The 16176-nt window shown below is 43.1% G+C and overlaps 1 protein-coding gene across 1 annotated transcript; it reads right to left on the bottom strand.

Moving 5' to 3' along the window:
* Positions 1–1736: 1736 nt before the first annotated feature.
* Positions 1737–14777, bottom strand: LOC147618666 (uncharacterized). The gene is made up of 10 exons (XM_086773698.1): positions 14651–14777; positions 13852–14083; positions 4432–4544; positions 4151–4314; positions 3942–4068; positions 3644–3726; positions 3355–3418; positions 2624–2738; positions 2380–2540; positions 1737–2099 (listed from the first exon to the last, which is right to left on the bottom strand). Exons 2-10 carry the CDS (start codon positions 14081–14083, stop codon positions 2007–2009), a joined length of 1152 nt encoding a protein of 383 aa, XP_086629824.1. The 5' UTR covers positions 14651–14777; the 3' UTR covers positions 1737–2006.
* Positions 14778–16176: the final 1399 nt, after the last annotated feature.

Here is a 16176-nt window from a genome sequence, read left to right as displayed (position 1 = left end):
AGTTTCTGTCAAACCTCCGAAGATGCAGGGCAGACTTAACCATAATGAAGCCTAGCACTAAGGGAAGTAGCAAATAGAAAGAATTAGTTCAGCAAATAAGTAGTTATACGGCAAATGCACCGCTAAAGATAGAAAGAATTAGCACAATATCAACTGGCCACAACTCGGACGAAAACTTCACAATGTGAAATTTGCATGTCCGCTAATGTAACTGAATTATATACCTAGATGAATCTAGGAACATGCCCAAATTCACCTTTTAGGAACGTACATGTTACATACTCATGGTAGTCAACCCACAAGACTATATAATTATCAACTCCATTATGCATAGTATGGACTAGATACTATGACATCCCCACTACCGTCATCAATGCCCAATAGTGGGTGTAGAACTCTGTATCAAGATATGCTCTCACACACGCACTCCACACACACATAAGAGCATATATTCACACAGCCCTTCGCACTAAGTTTCTGTCAAACCTCCGTAGATGCAAGAGAGACTCAGCCATAATGAAGCCTAGCACTAAGGGAAGTAGCAAATAGAAAGAATTAGTATAGCAAGTAAGTAGTTGATAGGGCAAATGCACCGCTAAAGACAAAAAGAATTAGCACAATATCAACTGGGTGCAACTCGGACGAAAACTTCACAATGTGAAATCTGCATGTTCACTAATATGGCTAGATGAATCCAGGAACATGCCAAAATTCACCTTTTAGGAACGTGCATGTTATATGCTCATGGTAGTCAACCCACAAGACTATATAAATATCAACTCCATTATGCATAGTATGGACTAGATCCTACGACATCCCCACTAGCGTCATCAGTACCCAATAGTGGGTGTAGAACTCTGTATCAAGATATGCTGTCACACACGCACTCCACACACACACACACACACATAAGAGCATATATTCACACAAAGCCCTTCACACTGAGTTTCTGTCAAACCTCCGGAGATGCAGGGCAGACTTAACCATAATGAAGCCTAGCACTAAGGGAAGTAGCAAATAGAAAGAATTAGTTCAGCAAATAAGTAGTTATACGGCAAATGCACCGCTAAAGATAGAAAGAATTAGCACAATATCAACTGGCCACAACTCGGACGAAAACTTCACAATGTGAAATTCGCATGTCCGCTAATGTAGCTGAATTATATACCTAGATGAATCTAGGAACATGCCCAAATTCACCTTTTAGGAACGTGCCTGTTATATACTCATGGTAGTCAACCCACAAGACTATATAACTATCAACTCCATTATGCATAGTATGGACTAGATACTATGACATCCCCACTAACGTCATCAATGCCCAATAGTGGGTGTAGAACTCTATATCAAGATATGCTCTCACACACGCACTCCACACACACACACACACACATAAGAGCATATATTCACACAAAGCCCTTCGTACTGAGTTTTTGTCAAACCTCCGGAGATACAGGGCAGACTCTGCCATAATGAAGCCTAGCACTAAGGGAAGTAGCAAATAGAAAGAACAAGTATAGCCTAATACAAGTATGCTATAGGTACTGTTTCAATCTGAATTTGTCATATATTCAGGGTGTCAATGCCAGAATTCATAAAAACCAATACCCCGCCTAGATTGAAGCAACGCAATGACCTAGGCTGAACCCAGCCTACTCTGTGTGTGTGGGTGTGTGTGTGGGTGTGTGAGTGAGAGAGAGAGAGAGAGAGTAGAGAGAGAGAATATCAGCTTCAAATTACATGTAACCCCATACCATTTTTCGTACATGTGGTTTATACAAGAGGCCAACTGCCCTATTTTTACATCCTTGTTTTCATGTTTTGTTCCCTTGAATTCAAAGGGAACCACCTCATAATTTACAATGTTTAGCTACAAATTTAGCTAATCCAATATAATCATCTCGCAGCTTAGCCATTAAATGTAATTACACCATCGACTTACATGTAATGACAACAAAGAAAATATCAAAACTTTCTGGAAAGCAAAAGCAACCCTTTGAAGCCAGTCAGTCTGAGGGGTCATGATGGGATCTATCGTCTGCTTCTTGCGGGTGTTGCTCTGCATGTGCAGCTTGTATCAATGACATCCATAGTTCTGCCTGGCAATTCCACAGCCTTAGCCACTCTTTTTAGGTCATGTGGTTGTATTTCAATTTTTACCAGATAATTAAAAACAGCTTAAATTCTACCCAGCATGCTGTTGTTAATATAGCAATTAATTCCAGATTAAATATCTACCCAGCATGCTGGTGTTTATCTAGCCTGTAGTATTTAAAATAGCAATGTTATCCACCAGTTAATTAAACATGGTATTAGAAAATGCAGCTGCCTAACTTTATTTGATCTAGAAGTGAATATTAAAACTAGATATGCTTCTACCTGCAGCTTTAAAGGGGTTGCACATTCAAGACGAAGGCCCTCGCATGTTGTGATGTGGAAACCAAACCAAGTGATATCCTCCTGCTCATGTTGTATGTGTCCTGATATTGCTCCAATGTCCACAACTTCACTCAAAAGAATTGCTCCTTGTGGCCTCAAATCTGCATAAAGGAGAGATAAATGCCATAAGGGAAGGCATTCATGGAAGTCGCAAGTCCTAAACCATTGAAGGAATCCAACAAACCTGCTGCTTGAGGATAGAAGAAAAGTGTTGATCCTTCGAGAACAAGAAACCTTTGGAGCCAATCATCGACATCCACATCATCCACAGGCAACTCACCCGGCAGAGGTGTCCAGCGCTGTTAGAAACATAGCAGATTTTGATCAACATCAAGGTCGTTGGACACATTACGTGGGCAATATACAAGTACGGAAAGAATTGGTAAGATAAGGTAAGTTAAGTACACTCTTTCTCTAATGAAAATAAAATACGGTATGTTGACAACTGTGTACACATGATGTGTGCAGGCTGTACATGGGAAAGCAAATGGGATGAATGGATGAGGCATAACGGCCACATAATAAGGTCTAGGACAAACAGGAACTTCAAAGTTCAGAATCTTGAGCATTTTTTACGGAGTACAGAATGCCATGTATGGTAACCGTACCAATCACAAGGTTCAATATGAGTATGCAATACACCTATGACCAATATTTTAAGCAAGAATGTAAGGCTTCACGTAAAGCATAAAGTTGCAAAGTATCTTCACGTAAAGCATACAGTATGGAATACACCTATGACCAATATTTTAAGCAAGAATGCAAGGCTTAACATAAAGCATAAAATTGCAACACTATCTTCAGAAAGAAGAAAGCTATGATGGATCTAGAAGAGGAGGGGGGGAGGGGCGGAGGGTGTGTGTGTGGGGGGGGGGGGGGGGGTGATGATGGTGTGGTAGTAGAAAGAAACTTCACCATACGAGTATACAAATAGCTGGCCAACTGAGCCGTCCTTAAAATCTCATCCAAATGGTCCACCCTGAACAACCCACATCCACTAACTCATGAGACAACTGAAGGATTAAATTTTGAAGCTTGCCCAGCCCTTTAAAGATAAGCCGCATAACTATGAAACCTTGCAGAGACTACTAGAGTCAACATAAGCAGCACTAAAACTTCTGTTTTTGATTATGGTGACTCTAGTAGCTCATTAAAAATTCAATGAGCTATTGACCCTTGGGGGAATTTTGAAGACATTTCTTACTTGGCTTTGATAGCTGCTTCGCGTTCCTCTGCACTGAGGATCTCTTCTTGAAGAGAATAGACTTCTGTCGCAGTAGATTCTTTCTGAAGCAATTTTCCCCAATCCAAAGGGCATCGATAAGTAAAACCAATGTGACTCATTCATTCATTAGTCAGTGCCCCCACCCACCCTGCGGTCCATCCCCCGCCCCCCCTAACAAACGAACAAGCAACAGCCCATCCCGTGCAGAAAACACAGCACTCTGATCGCAATCATTTAAAACAATTTGACATGTGAAATCATACCATTGTATCCCAACCTGCTCATGTTTGCCTGCACTTGAGCTCCACCAGTGCCTTGGAGTGAAACTCAGAAATTTCAAAGATGACCTAAGGAGTCCAGACTTCTGAGCTGGCCTCAGTGTCAAGCTTTTGCTAGTGTGCAGCCTGAGCAAACAAAAACTCATATTCATGCCTCTAAATATATGTAGTTAGCAGTCAAGCTGACAAATGTTCATGGTACAAATACCCATGTGTGCGTGCAGACCTAGAAGGCCTATGCGAATTGAGAAAGGCATCTTCAGGATTTTCTTCCTTGGGGCTCCTAGGAGATGAGAATGAGGGAGTGCTTGGATGACTTTCAGAAGGCACGGCAGCACTTATGTCACTCGCTAGCAAGCTATCTCGAGCAGCCTGACATTGTGTATACAAAATAAATTATTATTCACAGCTAGCAAACAAGCAATAAGCCTGCCTCACATTTGAATTGAACAAACAAAAAAATGAGGAGCATGAGAGTGAAAGAATTACATATAACAGAAACCATTCAGAATCAGTCATGCCTGCACATGCACGATTGTTTCTCTGCAAAGCCAGGAGCCTCAAGCCATCAATCCCCTCATTTTGAAATGCTCTAGAACATTCTGTTGTCAAGCAAAGACAGTGAGTAATCAAACCTCAGCTGAATAATGACGATGTTTAACAACATTGAAGAATTTTACTGTGCCATGCACATATTATGCACAGGAAGGGGTGACAAACATAAACTAGATGGCCTACCACTTACAAAACTCTCATATGCATTTATGTATACTCTCTTTCCTGCCTGAGCTGCAAGTGTCCTTAAAGAGGGCTGCTGCTATAAAAGCACATATCACATGCATTAGCCCGGGCCCCGGTCCACTCAGATGCATGTCATTGCTAGCAGGCATCCTTAAAGTAAGCTTGAGAAAGCTTGAGAAAGAAGATCCTGCCATTGCTAGCAGGCATCCTTAAAGTAAGCTTGAGAAAGAAGATCCTGCCATTTTTTGAACCCTATTTATAAAAAAGACAAGGCCACAGAGATGTGAAGAAAAGAAGCATTGGATACTCAGAGGCAACGGCAGCAGAAGGAAGACACAGGCCACTAACCACTATGATAAGCAAGGTAAAGATCCAGATGAAGATATGAGAGAGAGAGAGAGAGACAGAATGATTGTATTCTGCCACCTCAAAAGCCAATCATAGTGTACGCAAGAAAAATAGAAAGGCAAATAAAAAGATCCTAGAATCAGGCTATGTGGCAATGTCCTGTAAGCACTTCACTTCACACTGATGTAACACTTGCTGGATAATAGCGAGGGAAGCCTGTATGAATAGTCACAAAATCTGGGTATTCTGCTGCTCAGTACCCCACAACCCACTAGAGCTGAGCATACCTTGCATGTCCTCTTGGACTCAGATCTACCATGCCGTCACCCCATCTCACATTTTAAATGATATCTTAAATTGATGGCAGATTGCATACTGTGGCAAACATCCCTATAGAGGGATGAAGTCAACATTCCGACCATCTGTTCAAAAATTAGAAGAATGCATGTTTCATGTCTACTGAGGTACTGTACAGGGCAGCAAAGGCCAGTTACAGGCCATTGTGAACCCTAATTCTATATAAGGACAAGATCATTGAGCATAAAGTCATGCAAAGATGCCATAGTTACAAGAAACGGGGAAACGGAAACGGGGAAACGGAAACGGAGACGGAAACGGAAACTGAAATTTTGAGGATGGGGAAACGGAAACGCCACGTCATCCTAGGTTATCCAAAGAGGGGGGTATGGGGAAAGTCACTAAGTTGGAAGGCCACATGTATAACATAAGACATGTGCTAAAGAAGTAAAATCTAGAGTCTATATTGTACACTCTACATTTATGATTTGAAACTTCACAGTTTAAAACTTTAACGTTACATGAGAAATCAAACCATTTAGAACTTGCCATAATCACAAAATAGACTAAAACCATCACTCAATCATCAATGAGTCAAGCCTCAAGACCAAGTCATTACAAAAAATTGTGAAATCAAATGCCAAAAAGGAAGCTACTCTCTAGAGTCTTAAGTCCTGACTTTTCAAGACTCTTCTATGCTATAGAAATAGCCTCATCCTCTTGAAGCTCATCCTCATGCTCCCCTTGTGGAGCTTCTTCATGTGTTTAACCATCGTCCTCTGCCTCCACAACTACACAATTTTTTGGCATTTGATTTCACCAAAAAATTGTGAAATCAAATGCCAAAAAGGAAGCTACTCTCTAGAGTCTAGACTCTAGAGTCTTAAGTCCCGACTCCTCAAGACTCTTCTATGCTATAGAAATAGCCTCATCCTCTTGAAGCTCATCCTCATGCTCCCCTTGTGGAGCTTCTTCCATGCCATCTTCATGTGTTTAACCATCGTCCTCTACCTCCACAACTACATCACCAATGATAGAGCCCGTGTCTGCCTCCGATGTATGAAAGCCAATGTACTTATCATGCGTATACTCATGCTTCATCTTTGTTAGCAAACACAAGTTTGCATTAACAAAGACGAGGTCATCTGCTTTCTTGCTCCCAAGGCGATTCCTCTTCTTTGAGTGTATGTGACCAAAGGTACTCCATAAACGCTCCAAAGCTGATGAAGAGCACATCTGCCCCAGAATACGAATGGCCAAGTGCTAAAGCTCTGGCGTTTCTACGCCATAGTCATCTCATCAAGTGATAGCACCAACATGACACCTACAACATGAAAATTTGAAAAACCACATTTAGACTTCAAATAAAGGTTCATAGATTTAAATAAAGGTTAAAATTTCAACTTTCAACCTGTCATATTGTGTGTCACTCCATCCAAACATTCCCTCTTTGTTGCGGTAGTTTGCAAGCTAATCCTTCACCTTGTGTCTTTCCTCTGAAGTACCAACCAACCTTTGCAAAGTGGCATTCCAACCACGTACCATCTCACCGTCTGCCTATTGTTGTCTCCCCTTGTGTTGAAACTCTGGATCAAGCACATAGGCAGTTGTATGTAGTGGAGAATCATGTTGGTTCCATCTACTCACTGCAAGATCCTCCAACTCTTGTCTTCTATCTGCATCAATCTCTATCAAATGGATGTTTTCAACCATCCAATCCACGGCCTCATAAATCTCCCCAATCTCCATCCACATGCTTCAAAACCCTAACAATTGGCCAACATAACTTGAGAAGATGCTCTACAGAAGGCCAAAACTCATCCTGTGTGATAGCAGCATAGCAAAGCTGCCCAAGTGCTTGCCTATGAGTAGGCCACGACTTCCAATCAAGACATGCCATGAAAGAGACGGCCGAAGCATCATGAAATTGTATGCAAAGTGGGTGTCGAAGTACACTCCAATAACTCTTTCTTTGCAAACCTGCGATATAATGCAAGAGAGTAATGGTGGCGGGTTATGAAAGAAACAATCTCTTTGCTTGTGTAAATGGTGGCCTTGACCCAATCCAACTTTCCAATGTCTTTAAGTAAGTTATTGAGACAATGTGGCATGCATGGACTCCATGTAATGTGTGGATACCTCTACTCCGATAAGGCTCATGTTGCCTTGTTGCTACTCTCACCATCTGAAACAAATTGAACCACATTTTGTGGACCCACATTGTCACGATTGTGACTAACTCTCTTAATCTCTCCTTAATTACTCATTAATCTCTTATTAACTGAAAGGACACCTGTGAAGGGTCACACCCTTACACATGGGTCACTATCAAAGGACATGTCTATTCATTAAAAGGCACACCCCTAAGTCCAAAGGACATAACCATTGACTCAAGAGCCACACCCCTTCCCAGGGATGTGTCTCTTCACTTGTACCTTTTCGGCCTCTATTTAAGAAAGGCCCCTGTCTCAATGCAAACATCTCAATCTTTCTATCAGCATTTGTCTTATGTTTATTAATTAAGTCTTAATCATGTTAATAAAGCTATAAAAGCTTTACAGTGGTATCAGAGCAAATTTTTTCCTACCCGTGGGTTGTGAAGCCCTCACCCTTTTCCGCGGCACTCCCTTGTCCACCCCTCTTCTCAGTATTGTATGGAGGCGGATCTTCTCACCCGCAGATGCCTAAAGATTAAGCCTCGCTGAAATTTTTTTTTCCCCGTCCCATCCCGATGGAGTTCCTGCAGCCCTTCGGCCTCCGTGCCTGGCCGCCCGTTCCACCCGTGGCGATACACCTACGGGCACTCACTTAATGTCTTGGAGGGTCGGCGTGGCAGTGTTGGCAGGCGTGAGCCCTTGATTGCTTAGAAGCAGCTGCCGGCCCCCCTGAGCCCTCGCCGCCGAATAGCGCCCTTCACTCTTCACCTCTTCGCTTTGCCGGCGGCGCCCCTATGAAGGGGCGCCTCTACGAAACGATCCAACCCGTCACCTTTACACACTTACTTAAGGCTTATAATTAAGCCTTTTATACACGTGGCTTCCACCAGCCACGTGAGCAGCCAGCAACCAGCACTGAACGGCCACCTGCCAGCGCAAGGAAACCGCCAACCGACCAGCGCACACACAAAAAAAAAAAAGAAAAAGGAGAACCCGACGGCCAGCAGCCGACCAGCGCGCACACCAAAAAAAAAAGGTGAACCCGACGGCCAGCCGCCGACCAGCGCACTAAAAGAAAAAAAAAAACCAACGGGCGTGCGCTAGTGTGAACCGGCACCCCTTTCCGTTGGCGATTCGGCAACCCACCCCCCCCCCCTTTCAAGAGGCCGCCCTCTTCATGTTTTTCTGGCGCGTATGCTCGTGGTAACACATGTTCCATTGAATGGTTCTTACTAGCACAATCAAAATGAAGGCATTTCAACTACTCTTGAAGCCTTCTCTGGCTACCTTTTCATCACACTTGATCCATGGTGAGCCAAAGCCTCCTCAAGCTCCCAACAAGCAACTTCTTGGCGTACAACACCCACAACAGGTTTCTTGTCCTCAACACAGTTCTGTAGAGACCACCAGACATGAAATACCTTCGTTCGAGCCTCTGCATGCTCGTCGCAAACATTCTCAACATTACAACAGTTATGAGAAAGATCCATCTTTGAATCACTATCGGCAGAAGCCAAAGCAGCAATATGAAGCTTTCAGAAGATCTCCCCTTGCAGAGTCATCAATCTCTTCGAAGTGGGCTCACATAGTGGCACATATTTCCAACCCTAGTCGAGTACTTGGTCGTGAATGCCGCAACGCTGGACAAGTTCCCCCTTGCGAGCCATGCCATGCTCCTCCTACTCTGGAAGCCTTAATACCTACTGATAAAGCTGAAGATTCAAGAGGTTCTGGTTCATGTGTGGCATCCCAAATGCACACAACTTCTTTGGCTATGGCCCAGGCAAAAACAAAAGCCTTGTCACCGCCCCTGCAGAATGAAGTCTTTGTCTTTTACACAAGAACCGATGCAGTTGCAATAGTGAATGAAGATTCTTCAAGTCTAAAGGCTCTAGTCCTTACCTTCAGTGGTGCAAAGGATAAATCAGACGCAGACTCTTGCAACATGACTTCAGTCGATGCAAATAAATCTTTGGACATAACTTGTTCCGAGAACAACTTTCTAAGCAAAGAAAACCATATAGAAGATATTTCTTCTTCATCTACGACAACCCTTGAAGACATCCATGTTCCAAACAAGCCAATGGAATCCCTTTCAGATTTCCAAATGATGGTCACTACCCAAATGCAAAGTTTGGTGACACAATCCTTGATATTGGAGAATCAAGACAGTTTGCTTATGGTTTCTCTAAAGGCAAATGAAGATTCAGTCTTTTCTTGGACAAAGCTCGAAGTTACCAATGATGTTAACAAAAGTTCTACTCAAGTTACAGATATGATTCTCATGCTTTTGGTAAAGAGGAGACAAGTTGCAGCTGCAGTTAATATTCAGTTTGGTATATGCAAGATTGTTATGGTCAACAATAATGCCATGACATGGGATCTAGCAGCTAGAGCTTTGGATGCAAAAGCAATTCAATCATTTCCCTTCTTCCAGAGTCTCAACAACTACCCCTGAGTCTTATTTTAAGTGGGAGGGAATGTCACGATTGTGACTAACTCTCTTAATCTCTCCTTAATTACTCATTAATCCCTTATTAACTGAAAGGACACCTATGAAGGGTCACACCCTTACACATGGGTCACTATCAAAGGACATGTCTATTCATTAAAAGGCACACTCCTAAGTCCAAAGGACATAACCATTGACTCAAGAGCCACACCCCTTCCCAGGGATGTGTCTCTTCACTTGTACCTTTTCGGCCTCTATTTAAGAAAGGCCCTTGTCTCAATGCAAACATCTCAATCTTTCTATCAGCATTTGTCTTATGTTTATTAATTAAGTCTTAATCATGTTAATAAAGCTATAAAATCTTTACACACATACTCAACAACCTCACTCCATATCTCATATAGCACAAGAGCAGTTTTTTGTCTCACCCCAGCTTCTATAGACTTCATGTAGAGCGGATTCCCTCTACATGCTACAAGAACGCCTTCCAATGAATGGATGCGTATGTCACTCCACCCATCAACCATTAAAGAGACCCCATACGTGGTCCATTTCTCAAGTGCAGAGGCTTCATTGATGGATGTTATCTCATTCCCAAGAACGCCTTCCAATGAATGGATGCGTATGTCACTCCACCCATCAACCATTAAAGAGACCCCATACGTGGTCCATTTCTCAAGTGCAGAGGCTTCATTGATGGATGTTATCTCATTCCCAAGCAATCTCTCCCTCAAGGAATCAAAAGAGAGTGGAGTGTATGCACCACCAAATACTGCAATTTCAACCACCATCTCTTTGAAGAATGGTGAGTGGGCAACATTAAGAGAGATCCCACAAAAGTAGAAAAAGCGTGCTACAACAGCATCAACCTGTGCCTTTCTTTGTGGATGCCATGCTATGTGAAGAGTGGACTGCCTAGCCTTTCCTTTGGGAGGAGCATGTGTAGGCATATCAAATAAGCTTCCACTCCCAAGAGACCATGCAACATGAAAAGAAGTGGGTGGATGGCCAGATGTAGAGCTTACAAGAGTGAAATGACAAGCTCAATGCTGAGTTGGAGCACTTATTGTATGCTCCTTGCGCCGAGTATTTGATGAAGGGGGAAGAAGTGAAGCTTCTCGTTCCATTCTTTGTGCATCTGCTCGAGCAATCTTCGCACATTTACCTATGCAAAACCCTGGCAAGGTAAGCAAATGGGCTTCAACTTGCTTTGGACAGCCACCTCTTTCCAGACCACAATGTCAACAACGAAATCTTTTGCCTCACCTCTCTTGGAGTCATATTTATTAACAATATCCATCTGCTGCCACCAACAGTCACTCTAGATGAATTCCTTCTCGTTCTCTCTCTCAAGATGTGGCTGCCTAGATGCCATGAGAGGGACAAAGAAAAGAAATGCCTGCAAGAATTGGGATGGAAAAGAAAAGGGGCAAACACAAAAAAAAAGGGCAGAATGTGGAAGAGGATTTGCAATGCAGAGGGAGTGGAATAAAAAAGGAAAGAAGAGCTAAAAAATGGGGCTCTTTTCTTCCCTACAGAAAGCGCATCGAATTGCGCATTTTTTTCTCACAGATTGATGCGCAATAGCAGGCTGATTTGGGCTTTTTATCTCTCTCCTCACTAAGGCAGTCGTTTTTTGTACGGGCCACACTTTCAATGAGGATTCGCTGGCAGCCAGCCCGTTTTGGGGTTTTTTCAGTTTTGTATGGGCCACACCTAAAGTCCGTCTTGGGGCACATGCCCATTTTGGGTGTTTTTTAAGGTTGGGGCCACATGTCATTGAGAAACCTGAAACGGCCGTTTCTCATGCTGGAAACGTTTCTCACAGGAGGCGAGAAACGTGAGAAACACGTCGTTTCGAATTGCTTGAGACGTTTCGGTGCCAGAAACGCGTTTCAGGCACGTCCCAAGGCCGAAACACCGTTTCAGCCCAGCAGAGAGGAGTTTCTAGCGTTTCCCATAACTATGAAAGATGCACTATGGGTAGTATAAGTGCTCTTCTATGATGGAAGATATCAATGCATGGAGGCAATAGGTGAACAGGAGGAGCAGTAAATGACAAATGGAGAACAATTTGAGACATCATTATTAGGGGAGATTTTGGCATGAAGGTTTGGGCTTTGGGGCCTCAATGTAAGGGTCTTTACAAACATTGGGCAGCCCTAGACCAGCCCCAACTGGGGTGAATCACATGAGGAAAGATCCACAGGAGGAGGGATCACTTGCATCCTCTTGTCGGTCCGAAGTCCCTAATAGTATACAAGAACACCCTATAGGTTAAACCCTGCTAGATACCTAGAGCTGGAATCTATATGCTCTTCAATGCTGCATATGACAAATGGAGAACAATTTGACTCACCATTATTAGGAGAGATTTTGGCATGAAGGGTTGGGCTTGGGGGCCTCAATGTAGGGGTCTTTACAACCACTGGGCAGCCCTAGACCAGCCCCAAATGGGGAGAAGCCCATGAGGAAAGATCCACAGAAGGAGGGATCACTTGCAACCTCTTGTGGCTCCGGAAGTGCCTCATAGTATACAAGAACAATAGGCTGAACCCTGCTAGACACCTAGAGCTGCAATCTATATGCTCTTCAATGCTGCAAGGCTGCTGTGCTAGCTATTGGACCAGTCACAAGGAAACTCTGTTTCGGGGCCTAGAGGTACCAAAATTCTGTTCTGAAATGTTGCCACTCTCATTTCGCCATTCCCTATTAAATATCTTATATATGTACACAAAATTGATGATGTGTCATGCTGTTTCATATCCTTTCCTGTTTCCTGAACTAAGCCGTTGCCATCTCAGATGCACAGGCTGTTCCCATTCCTGTTTCCCTTTCCATGTGACCATGTGGCCTGCCGCTATCCAGTTCTAAGACTGGAAATGGAAGAAATTGAATCCAAAATAACAAATGTTAGCACATGTGGGTTCAGCCACCAGACTAAAAATGGAATTGCACCATTCCATGTGGGCAGACCTGTAGATTTTTCTCCTGATTTTCAAGACCTCCCTCTAGCTTGCAATCACTGCTGGACTGAGTTTGTGCTTTCTAGTCTGCAATTTGCCTCAACTTGATGGTTAGCTTGTCTACACAAGCCCTTGCTATAAAGTTTGTATAGTACAAGATCGCATAGTTACAGAAAACGGCTGAAACGGCACCCCTACATGCACAAAACCGCGTTTCTCCTTTGCTTGCAGTCTGAGACACGTTTCCATTGGGGAAATGGCAGGGGCAACATTTCCCAAATAACACTTAAGAGTTTCCTCTCCAAGGACCCCAATTTCAGTGCAGTATCAGCTTCTCTTTTGTACCTTCTCCTCACAAATCTACTTTCTCCCAATCTCCAATCATATACTCTCCTGATATCTTACATCTCGATATGTTCCTTCTCTGCCCTTTTTTCTCCCTTACATCTCCTTGCTGATGTGACGTTCCACCATTTCAGCCCCCTGAAATTGCCATTTCCGTTTCCCTGTTTCTCGTGACTATGCAAGATAGTACAAAACACGTAAAGACAGATGGTTAGCGCCTACAAAAACAAAGAACTTCTGGGCTGGAATGTACAAGCAGAGTGCTGTACCCTGCAAATAAGATAGATCATGCCTAATTCCCTAAGGCAAACAAAAAACACCATGTTAGCAGGTCAGCCAGATCAAGCCCAGGCCTGTAAAGCTGCCCAAGTGCTCATGCTCTGCCCACTAAATTGCACTGCCAAACCTGCCCACTGATGCTGATGTAGATCCTGGCTGGATGCTTGCTGCAACCCCTCCGCATGTGGTGTACGAAGAGGAGGAGGTGGGGGGGTGTGTTGGGGCTTGTGGGTGTGTGTGGATATACATACTTTAGGTACATAATACTTTTCATGGGGCTTCCAAAGACAAGCAGACCGAAAAATGCACTGTGAAAAAGCCATACCTTCCATGTGTTCGCTTTGGAATCGGACATGTCGCTGTAGCCAAGTTGCAACATCATCCACTGACCAGCATTGCACCGCAACTTCTTTGTCAGATTCTGCAGAAGGAGGCTCATAGCCTTGCTCTTCAAGAACATGTGAGCTCTCCATCTCAGACTGCTGCGGCTGTGAGCTCTCCATCTCAGTCTGCTGCTGCACTGTATCAGTATGATCAAATTGCAAGGGGTTGAGCATCTGCAAGACAAGCAGAGCAAAGCAATAGGCAAAATTAGTTCTAACCTATCCCTGACCAGAGCAAACCAAGCTATGACCTCAAATAGCCAACAAGATGAGTTTTAACCTACTCCATAAAACAGAAAGCTAGTATAATCATCAAATTTGACCTAGTCCTAATCAGAACCAGCTTTGCAATTTCGACCTAAACCCTACATCAAGACCTGATCCAATTTTAACCTAAACCCTAGCCAAAGCAAGCTTTGCAAAAGCATAAAGGGTTCCGAAATCCTAGGAAAGCCGGTAAGCCATTGGCAAGCTCTCAATTATCTCAAAAACAACCCTAACTAGAGCAAATGAAGCTTTGCGAGGCATGGTACTAGACCTAGGGTTTTGGAACCCTAGGAAAAGCTAAGAAGCTAATGGCAAGGTCCCAGAGACAGGGGTAAAGGTCAGCGGAAATTCAAGCGGACAGCGAGACAGAGAGATAACGGCAAAGATTGAAAGAGAGATAACGGCGATGTTGGACGGAGAAGAACCTGAATAACTTGCACCGACTTCGAGAAAAGGAAGGCCATTGGATCTTACTGTCTCAGCGACATGAAGCTCGACCTGCTGCTGTTGATGCCGTTGTAGCTGCTCCTGCTGCGGTGGTAGGGATATTGTAAAAGCCGTCTGCGATAAACCCAAGGGAATGGATGATGACCATGACGACGACGACGGGAGGTCATCGGCGAAAAAAAGGTGCCGTCGGCGGTGAGTGCCGTCAGATTTGCCGGCAGCTCAACAGGACTCGGCGATGCACGAGATACCCGTGGGTTGAAGAAAATTTCGACCTTTTTCGTGTTCCCCCTTTTTTTTGGGTCCCCTTGTAACTTCCACACTTTGAAGGAAGAAGAAGGAGGAGCTTCCCTTACACCATTCTCGTGAAGTGACAATGACGACGAAGAAGCAAAAAGGGGGGAAATATTGGAGAAGCAAAATCCTAGAGGATGTACTACTTAGGCTATGATGGAAGCTTGCATTCAATTGGGGTATCAAATTTGAGTGACATATTGGAGAAGCAAACTACTACTGAGGCTATGATGGAAGCTTGCATTCAGTTGGGGTATCAAATCTCTTGGGGACAGTCCAGGGACAGTCCAGCTGTGGATGTAAAATCAGTTTTGAAGTAATATATATACTTATTATTGGTCCAAAAAAAACGAGCATGTGGGAAGAAAGGATACCCATCGCCGCCAAGGTCTCTAAGGTGCCACATGCTGCTTCCAATGACCTTTGGAAGATGTGGGATGATTAGATCGCCATGGATGGATGATGACAGGGATCTAAAGAGTTTTACGCACTCCTTCTTCACCATGCTCTTCTATTGCATGTATGTAGAGGCAAGAAAAGACGCTTGATTGCATCCACTTGTAACTTCCACGCTTTGTGCTATGGGTCCGCTCTAGTGTGTGTTCATGCATATACAACAGATTTCCTCGAAAAACGAGTTTGTGTAAGGCAACGTTAAGATCAAGCATGCTGATTTGTGGATGAAGTGGACTTAGGACGAAACTAGTCCCTTACCTTATTGGATTTTGGAAATAGATGGGAAGACTCTCATCCGAAAAGGATTTCCAGTTGGATTTTGGAAATAGATGGGAAGACTCATCCGAAAAGGATTTCAGCTTATAGAGATAAAATGTAAAATATTGTAATTTTGAAAAAAAATATACCTTTATTGCTTGACTTGTCAATTTAATGAGAAGTCAATAGGAAATGTGTACATTTCCTTCAAAAATTTCTTGGGAAGAAATGAGATTATATAAAGTCTTCTTAGTGATTTGAAAAAGCGTTTTATCTGACGAATAAGAAATAGGACAAGGTTGGAGAATAATTTATTTTTTTAATCATCTATGACTTGTCACTTCTATAACTAAAAATGAACACATTTCATCAGCTTCCTTTGAAGACAAGAGCCCTTTTTTTAATCTTAAACGATGCAAAAATACACTAAATGCAGGTTTGATTCAACCACTATAGTTAATGTTGCCTTACATAAAAATTGAATACAAACATTGACAAGTCAAACTTTCAACCAACCCATGAAAAAAACATTAAAGGATTTAAAA

This window comes from Cibotium barometz, chromosome 34, assembly GCF_041138505.1.
Source record: "Cibotium barometz isolate CiBa-2024 chromosome 34, ASM4113850v1, whole genome shotgun sequence".
Classification (NCBI taxonomy): Eukaryota; Viridiplantae; Streptophyta; class Polypodiopsida; order Cyatheales; family Cibotiaceae; genus Cibotium; species Cibotium barometz.
This window is presented reverse-complemented; position numbering and strand designations above follow the sequence as displayed.